The 9,844-nt window shown below is 41.3% G+C and overlaps 1 protein-coding gene across 1 annotated transcript; it reads left to right on the top strand.

The window, feature by feature from the left end:
* Positions 1–2,047: 2,047 nt before the first annotated feature.
* On the top strand, positions 2,048–8,353 carry LOC310796068 (annexin A11-like; the record flags this gene model as incomplete). The annotated part of the gene is made up of 11 exons (XM_083658219.1): positions 2,048–2,267; positions 2,546–2,640; positions 5,260–5,373; positions 5,694–5,784; positions 5,910–5,989; positions 6,075–6,131; positions 6,275–6,368; positions 6,542–6,637; positions 7,787–7,845; positions 7,947–8,069; positions 8,178–8,353. 11 exons carry the CDS (start codon positions 2,048–2,050, stop codon positions 8,235–8,237), a joined length of 1,089 nt encoding a protein of 362 aa, XP_083514345.1. The 3' UTR covers positions 8,238–8,353.
* Between the last annotated feature and the right edge of the window lie 1,491 nt (positions 8,354–9,844).

The following is a 9,844-nucleotide window of genomic DNA, read 5'->3' as shown; positions in this document are numbered from 1 at the left end:
CTTCCCACTGTGAGGGTGAGTAAAAGATTGACATTTAGAGGTATAGCTACATTGAGTACAATTTGAACATTTATAGTTACCAGCAGAGATGTTTGATAAAAAGGTAGAGGGGGTGGTAGAGGGGGTGTAAGAGCGTATGAGTTGGTCCCTTAAGTTAGGGGAACGTTTGAAAACCAACTTTGGGGGCTCTTTAAAGACCACTCTTAATTTAGGATCAGTGTCAACAATGTGCCAATGTTTGTCGACGATATTTCTAAATTCAGCACCCATGGGAGAATATCTAATAATACACAGAGGAGAAATGTTTTTTTGTTTAGGACGTTTAGCTGGGTTCAGACACTCTTCCTGTGTGACAGATTCAAAACGCGTGGCTGCAGTGTGAACCCATTCAGATTTGTACCCTCGTGACAAAAAGCGGTTTGTTAAATCAGTTGCTTGTGTCTGATAACCTTCATCTGTGCTGCAGATCCTTCTGGCCCTGTGGAACTGGCTGATGGGAAGGCTTCTAATGAGGTGACCAGGATGGAAGCTGTCACCATGGAGTAAAGTGTTCCTGTCGGTGGGCTTCCGATATAGATCTGTCTGTAGGGAACCTCCTTTCTTAGTTATTAGGACATCCAGAAAACTAATGTGGGAATCACTATGTTCAAGAGTGAACTTCAAGTGTTCAGTGCATGTATTTAGGTAATTATGGAAAAGGCCCAAGTTTTCAGACGTACCATTCCACACAATAAATATGTCATCAATATATCTCTGATAACTAAGTATGTGAGAATAGTAGGGGTTCACCTCAGAGTCTAGCACATAAGAGAGCTCAAACAAACCCATATACAAGTTGGCATAGTTAGGAGCCATGGTGCTGCCCATTGCAGTACCATTGATTTGAAGATAGAAATCATTTTTGAATTTAAAGTAGTTAGTAGTGAGCACAAGTTCTGTAAGCTCACTAATACAAGCAGTACTGGGTTTGTCGGAGGGATCTCTCTGCCTGAGAAAATAGTTCACAGCCTCAATACCACCCCCTCTACCTTTTTATCAAACATCTCTGCTGGTAACTATAAATGTTCAAATTGTACTCAATGTAGCTATACCTCTAAATGTCAATCTTTTACTCACCCTCACAGTGGGAAGCAGCTGCCCATAAAAGGAGTGATCACATGTTCCACTTGTTGTTTACTTGATAAAATGTCCTTGTGGACTTGCATATGTGGGTAAAACCAGTAGAGCCCTACGCACCCGCATAAGTGAACACAGAAGTAACATTAGGTGTGGAGATGAACGAAACCCAGTAGCAGCTCATTTCAAGAAAATGGGACACAGCATTGCCTCTCTACGCTACTGGGGTATCGAGAAGGTAGATAGGCCCCCTCGAGGTGGCGATCAGAATAGATTATTACTACAACGAGAGTCCTTCTATATATATACACTTAATACCATGGCCCCTCATGGGCTGAATGAGGAGTTTGACGTCAAACCTTTTCTGTAATAGCTTTTTGTCTTTTAACCTTTAATTAATTCTCTTATTATACTGTCTTTTTGTCTATGCCTCACCTATGGTACCATATTTGTGTACTTATTTGATCTGTGCATCTAGGCTTTGAGTAATGTCTATTTGGAGCCTGTAAATTATTGCTCTATTTCCTAATGTGTCTTTTTTGGGATCCCAAATACACCCATGTACTACCTATAATTAGTCCATTGGCTCTTTTGCCTCTTAAAACTGTATTGTGCTACATTATGTCATTACATTATGTCACTAAAATGAATGAATTTCTATTTTTCTACTCATTATACCTTTTGTGGCCTGTCCCCTTAAGATGGAGGGGTGTGTTCATTATCCCCGACACAGCTGGAATTTGATTGTTTGCTCCCTATTTTAACCTGCCTATGTCTGCACTGTTCATACCTGATGAAGACCCGAAGGGGTCGAAACGTTGTATCTAAGCTTTAATTAAACTTGTGGTCGCTGGAGCGTCAACAGTGTGCGGACTTCCTCTTCTTTTATGGTGTGTATTTTTGAGTCCAGCACCTGTAAATTTTCACGGAGATGTGCGTGCTTCCCTTTTTGTTCTGTGTTGGTGTCCTGGTCTGGTTCGGCTACCCTGCTCAGCCCATGCCTGCGTATCCTCGTGCACCATCACCCAACCCGTCCATCCCCTATTCTGAATCAGTAGTAGCGCCTCCGGCCCTATTCAGGGGGACAATCAGGGATTTTCCTGGAGCTGATCCACAGAAAGATGCACAGGTCCTGAGGAAGGCCATGAATGGTCAGTGCTTTGAAACACATCTTAAAACACACAGAAGTTCATCAGTCTTTGCTATTTGTTAGGTCAAAGCAGAATGAACTGCATGCACTTCACTTTCTGCACCGGAGTTATCTCAATGAAATTAACACTGCACTGGAAGTAGTCTAAGTGGGAACATGTGTTGTTTTTCAGGTTGTATGTCTGTGTAACTTAAGGGTATTTGGCCATATTTCTATAAGCAATGGGAAATGAGGGCTTATTTTTGATCTATGAACCATATCATGTTTGATATTGTGCAGGAACGGATGAACAAGCCATCCTTGACTTACTGGGGAGTCGCTCCAACAAGCAGCGTTTGCATATAATCAGTTCCTTCAATACCGCCTATGGGAGGGTAAGAATCACCATCATGCTTATTGCTAAGTTTATGCTGCCGTGTGTGTGTGTGTGTGTGTGTGTGTGTGTGTGTGTGTGTGTGTGTGTGTGTGTGTGTGTGTGTGTGTGTGTGTCTGTCTGTCTGTCTGTCTGTCTGTCTGTCTGTCTGTCTGTCTGTCTGTCTGTCTGTCTAGTCTTCTAGCTATAAAAGGGAGCATCTGGGCAATGTTTCAATTTTTTGTCCAACTGATCAGTGATGTCAGAAGGGGACACACACACACAGACACACACGCACGCGCGCGCGCACACACACACACACACACACACACAAGGAGGCCTTGTGACATCACTGATGGAGGCAAGCAGCCGAGCTGTGGGCGAGGCCGCACAGCGGCTGAGCTGCGTACAGTATGCGAGTTGCAGGGCCAGCTCGGTGAGCGAGCCCGCGTAGCGGGCGAGCCTACTGTAGGTCCTAGTATTATAGTTCCTGCCGAGCAATTTGATTGGACAAGAGGGATCCTAGCCGTGTAAGCTTACTCCCGTGTTGTTGCTACGCAACGCGGGGGATACGAGGCTCGCTCTCTTATGGGTTACACCCATAAGAGACGCCAAACTGACGCCAAACTCTCAAAAAACCTGAAAAAAGAAAATGTGTAAAAAAAATTTTTTTTAATTCTTACAATCGTGGGCGCCATGTTGAAATGACGCGCTGGGAGCAACTGGGGGTTGAGAAATCATACATTATTTGATTTTTGTTTGTAGCAACTGTCAATTTGCCACTTCCCAGTTCTAAACGAATGCAGCATTAGACAACAGCATCACTCCCTCTCTTGTGATATTGCTTAATTATATAATAGCAGTAAACTTAATAACTTAATGACTTTGAACCAAGTGTGTAGAATGGCCCATGTTGTGTGAGTGTGTTTAGTGTGAGACTGCTCTGGTGGACTCAAGACAGACAGTTGTGTCATCTGAACAGAAGAGTGACTGACGACCGTTGTGTAGTGTGATTGTAGAGCTCACTGCAAAGACAGTAAAAGTAGAGTTTGTTTGCTGTCAAAAGGGTGTAACTGCACGTACGCCCTTTTGACACCTAGCAAAACCCCACTTTTGACACTGACCAAGCCTTGTGAGTAGAGGATTCTAACAGCACTTAGCTCAGCTCAAAATGCATGCTGACATAAGTAATGCTAGCATGATCACATAATTGCCTACTATCCTATACTAATTCATATTCTAGGTCAATATTAGATGAATGTATGGGGCGTCCGGGTAGTGCCGTGGTAGATTCCCTGTCTACCAACATGAGGGCCTCTCTGTTACCTCCGGCTTGGTTGGGCATCCATACCAGTGGCGTAGCCAGAAATGAAATTGCAGATGGCTGAATAAAAGTGGATGGGCCACACAATTGATTCCATAATTGACATAATTATGGACGGCATGGTGGCTCAGTGTGTAGCGCTGTTGCCTCACAGCAAGAAGGTCCTGGGTTCGAACCCCGGTCCGTCCCAGGTCCTTCCTGTGTGCAGTTTGCATGTTCTCCCCGTGTTCGTGTGGGTTTTCTCCGGGTGCTTCGGTTTCCTCCCACCATCAAGAAAGACATGTATGTTAGGGTTAATCCTCCTGTCAGTGCCCCTGACCAAGGCAATGAACTGCAGTTGGTCCCCGGGCGCTGCACTGCGGCTGCCCACTGCGGCTGCCCACTGCTCCTAGTTCTAGGAAGGTTCCTAGTAGAGGATGGGTCAAATGCAGAGGATGAATTTCCCCAAGGGGATAAATAAAGGATAACTTAACTTAACTTAATAATTGACATTACTTACGTCAAATGCACGAGCGTGTGCAGAATAAGGTGAGAGTCCAACTAAAGAAAGTGATTGAAATCAGTGTTTACATTACACAATTTCACACGTGTTAACCCACCCACCCCTTCCTACCAGACACCAATTCTTGTCTTTTTTAGGACAGGGGATCTTTAGGATGAGAGAGCAGGTCAACAGTATATACCATATCGAAGTAGTAAATGTCATCTGAAAGCTGGGAACCTGAATTTCTTTTAACAATCTGTTTATTGGAAACTGTATGGAACAGTGGATTTTCACTGGAAACAATGATGTCTGCGTGACCGGTGGAGGCTACGCAGCTATCGGCCACTATCGGAGCCAAGTTCAGCCGATAACGATAGTTTGTAAAACGTCCTATCGCCGCCGATTAATCGGCCAAATGGATTAATTGGTCGACCTCTACTTCAGAGAGCTTGGTTGGTGCAATTGGGGAGTTGTATGAATCCATTATAGGTTGAGATCAGAAAGAGAACTTTAATAAGACATATCCCCGGTTCTCTGATAACATAGTGAGGTATCTCAGCACACTCCCCTCTTTGCCTTGAGCGAGGAAGACACATGCTTGAGAATGCCATTCCTATGGGCTGCAGTTGTTTATAAAGGTGGGCTCTCCTGTCTCTGCTGTGATTGGTCTGGGGTGTCATTGGAGCTTCTGTGGTTTGATCACTAGAGGGTGCTCTTCTATAGGCTGAGATACCTCGCTGTGTTTGTTTCAGTATGTTTTCAGAGAACCAGGGATATATGCAAATAACCGAAAGTTTTGAAGTATTCCAAGCATGTGTTGTTTCCTCTTCCAGGATCTGATTAAGGACCTGTATTCAGAACTGTCTGGGAACTTCAGGAAGGTGGTCATGGCCTTGATGAAGACCCCAACTGAGCTTGATGCCTACGAGCTCAAAACCGCCACAAAGGTTAACGCTCACCAAGAAAACCTGGCAACAATTTTCTGTATATCTTTCTTTTCAATGTGAAATTGCTTATAATCCACATTATTACATATTTTGGGGACATAAAAAGATCATTTGCTGAGAAATGTTACGAGGCAGATGAAGCATTTTGTCATTTGCTGTACCGGTATTTCAACGCTTCTCCTTTTCTTTTCTTGTTTGTATTTACATGATCTGTTGTATATTTGCATGAACATTCACCTCAAAATAGGAATGTTTTGACAATAAATCTGAAGTAGGCCAGTGGGGAGGGCTTGAACTAATCTGTTTTGTCCTCCTAACAGGGAGCTGGAACCGACGATGCCTGCCTAATAGAGATCCTGGCTTCTCGCTCCAACGCGGAAATCAAGCAGATTAACCAGGTTTACCAAACAGGTGAGACGCCCCCAGGCTAGAACTACAGCTCTCCTTTATCACAGTGTATCATACCCCTGTGCTGAAAGATTGACGTGTTTTTTTTTCTTCAAAAACTTTTTTTCATCACTATTGTGTCATTACAGAGTACAAGAAGTCTCTGGTGGATGACATCCGTGGGGACACCTCCGGCCACTTCCAGACGCTCATGATGACACTTGCCCAGGTCAAGATACAACCCTTAGTTCCCGTATACCTAACGTCTATTACCAATTGCATACAGATAGAAATATTTCTCTTTGTACTTTTAGGGTAATCGTGATGAAGAAGAAAATGTGGACGTCTCTTTAGTCAAGCAAGATGCTCAGGTAAAGTCTGCTCCATTCTCATTCATAATGACAGCATGACAATGTATCCCCAATTCTTAAATTGCATATGACCTGATCACCTTTTGACTGTAGAGATATTTAGTTGTGTACAGTACATATCGATGACGATGTTCTCTTTGTAGTCCCTCTATAATGCTGGAGAGAACAAGGTGGGGACTGACGAGTCCAAGTTCAATGCTATTCTGTGTGCCAGGAGCAAGCCCCATCTCAGAGCAGGTACACAAACACATGATCATAAGCAACATGATAATCGGTTCAGCATTCATTAAAACATATGAGAAAATAACTGAGAATCTGACCACAAATACCAGTGCAAATACTATTTTGGCTGTAGGTGTTTGTAACTGACAACGTGTGTGTGTGTGTGTGTGTGTGTGCGTGCCGTGTAGTGTTTCTTGAGTACCAGCAGATGTATGGCAAGGATATTGAGAAGATTATCAGCAGCGAGATGTCCGGGGACCTGGAGAGTGGCATGCTAGCAGTTGGTAAGAATCTGCACACACATACTTACATACCCAGGAGACCACACCTAGTAATACAGGTCTGGTCTTCAAAGGGCGACACCCATGTATTGGTAACAGTGTTGGGGGTAACTCATGACAAAAGTAACATATTACATGTAATACCGTATATTACTTTTAAGCAGTAACTGAGTAATAAAACGTATTACCAATATGATTTCAGTAATATTATAATACCAGTAATTCTGACAAGTAACACAAGTTACAAATTGAGTTTTGTTTTTTAAATCAAAGCACATAAATAAAGATACAATTATTTCCTAATCAAATTGTGTGTTTTTATGCAAATAACCATAGATGACAATAACAAAGGAAAAGGATAACATTTAGAATTTTGGACCGTTTACACTGACCTCAAGGTGGTTTAACTTCTTTTTTGGGATGGTTCTGGGGCGGCGATTTCATTCTGCTACTGCAGTTACTTTGGTGAAAGTAATGCAAAAGTAGTGTAATAAGTAATGAGTTACTCTACACAGACAGTAATATTGTAAAGTAACTTATTACTTTCAAATGAAGGGAACTAGTAATACTGTATGTAGTATATTACCTTTTGAAAGTAACTTGCCCAACACTGATTGGTAAGAGCTAGGTGCAGATATTTACTACATGACAAGTGCAGAGGCTCGTCTACGTCTGTCTGATAACAATAACCCATTAACTAGGATGATGACACTATACTGTAACAGCCTCCCGGAATCATTATGGAATTTTATACCACACAATATTGATTTAGGTGGCTTGATGTTCCTAATTGAGAGGCAAAGTGAACGTCACTTCCTGCTTCAGCGCTGTACCAGAAATTTTCTTCCTCAATTTATTTTCCCATAGATTTAGGGAAATGCTTGTAAAAATAGTGTTACTAGGTCAAACGTCTCAGCTATATTTAGAATGGGGAGAGACCATAGAACATTTCACTCAGACCAAAACTAAAAAAAAACATTGAAAAAATATATATATATATATTTTTTTTTACGTTTTGGTCCGAGTGAAATATTACGCGATCTCTCCTGTTTCTAAATATATCTGAACCGTTTCCCATAAAGTGAATCAACTCACTCATATTATTCATAAAACCGGGGTTATATACATAACCTTAAGTTTTCTCTGTTTCAGTTAAGTGTATTCGGAATGTCCCTGCCTTCTTTGCTGACAGGCTCTACACGGCCATGAAGGTGAGACACACCCATCTTGTTTAGATCAATAATATTCCATTTCCATACATTATGTACTCTTTGTGTCACCCTTACTGTGTGTGTGTTTGTGTGTGTCTCAGGGACTTGGGACCAAGGACAGCGCCCTGATCCGGATCATGGTCACCCGCTCTGAGGTTGACCTGTTGGATGTCCGCCAGGAATATGTGAAAAACTACGGCAAGTCGCTTCACACGGACATCTCTGTAAGTATCTCCATCACATACACCACCTGAATAACCAGAGCACCACGGATGGATTGATGGGTGGGAGGGAGGGAGAATCAGTTGCTGATGCTTCTGTTTTATTTGCAGGGAGACACGTCAGGAGACTATAAGAAACTGCTACTGAAGATCTGTGGAGGCCTTGACTGAAAAGGAAGCAGAACATCTGCTACCTCATTGAAATCTCCTACAAATGATGTTTATGGGCTGACCTACATGTATACTAAACAACACAATCTGCAAAACTGTATGATGTGCCACTGCTCTCAATGCAATGCTTATCTAGTAAGAACTTCATATGACCACTTTCTTTTTTTCTGTGAGGCGAAGATACAGTACAGTACATGCCCTAATAAGATTAGATGTATAAGAGTACATTTGGATTTAAGAACTATATATTTTTAGATATATCTGAATTGTGCCAATGTTATATCTAAAGTCATGAGATTGTTTATCTGCCAGTCAGTTAATTTTCTAATGTTAAGCAATACTGAATAAAACATGAGATGTCAGAATACCTGATAGCCAAGTACCAAAGTAACAAAGTCAGTTAGATTCAGTGTTTGCATTTCCCCTCGTTTACATTTTGCACTTATTTTTTTCATTATACTTGTGCTGTATTCGGAGATGGGTTTCATTTTAATGTACATTTATTCGTATGTATATATATATATACTGTATATATATATATATACATACACATATATATATATATATATATACTGTATATATATATATATATACACTGTATGTATATATATTATATATGTACAGTATATTCATATACATTCGTATATGCCTGTCAGTGTAACATGCAACCTCAAGCGTCCTGACATTTCATAAATTGTTGGTGCTTTTATCGTCAGGTGTATCAGAAAAAAAATATTGGCAATCCACATTGGGAGTATTTCTGCTCCAGCACATGTGAAAATTAGCCTGGTAAACCAGCCAGTCACGTGAACTCACTTCATTTCATTCTACCAGAACCATGTGAGTTCACGTGACCGGCTGGTTTACCAGGCTATGCGAAAATTACAGAGTAAGACAACTCTAACTGGACAAGAAACAATAAACCATCTCTTATAATATATTTAGACTCAAATGTCAAATTCATAGTCATGTCTATTAAATGCCTTTAGTGGTTCACAGACAAGCTAACCATAAGATCAATAAAATGGTTGTCATCATAAAGCATATTATCAGCTTTGAGGTGCAATATATCCTGCATCATGACAGCTATGAAAAGATGAGGTCTTGGCAGTGGATCCAAGTTTGCAGAGGGCAGCGAGCCTTTTTGATGTTTCCTACTGACAACACCCTGAGCGAGCTATATCTCAGGAAGTAAAGCTCATAACTCAAACTTTATACTGTACTGTAATATAAAAATAATAGAAACAGCAGCTTTGCCACTCAGTTCATGCATAAATGCTCGTAATGGACATGGTTCACTATGCTATATCAATGAACATACAATACAAAATTTGTTAGACATAAAATACATTTATTTAGGCCACATAACAGAAAGTGGTCTCCTTCATTCTCCCGTGGTAACAACTATATAAAAAGTCTCACAGGTATTGATTGGCACACCCCATCAATATAGGATGAATCAGCGTGACATCACAACAAAATGCACTTCCGGGTGGCACTGCAGCAGTTAACTAGTATGAGTTGTGCCAAACAAACGTTACTATCTCAAAAACTTAGGGTTAAAGCTGAATTGAGTGTCTAGCTTAAAGTATATGAAGGAGCATTTA

The sequence above is a fragment of the Poromitra crassiceps genome, assembly GCF_964638095.1.
Source record: "Poromitra crassiceps genome assembly, chromosome: 22".
NCBI classification, from domain to species: Eukaryota; Metazoa; Chordata; class Actinopteri; order Beryciformes; family Melamphaidae; genus Poromitra; species Poromitra crassiceps.
This window is presented reverse-complemented; position numbering and strand designations above follow the sequence as displayed.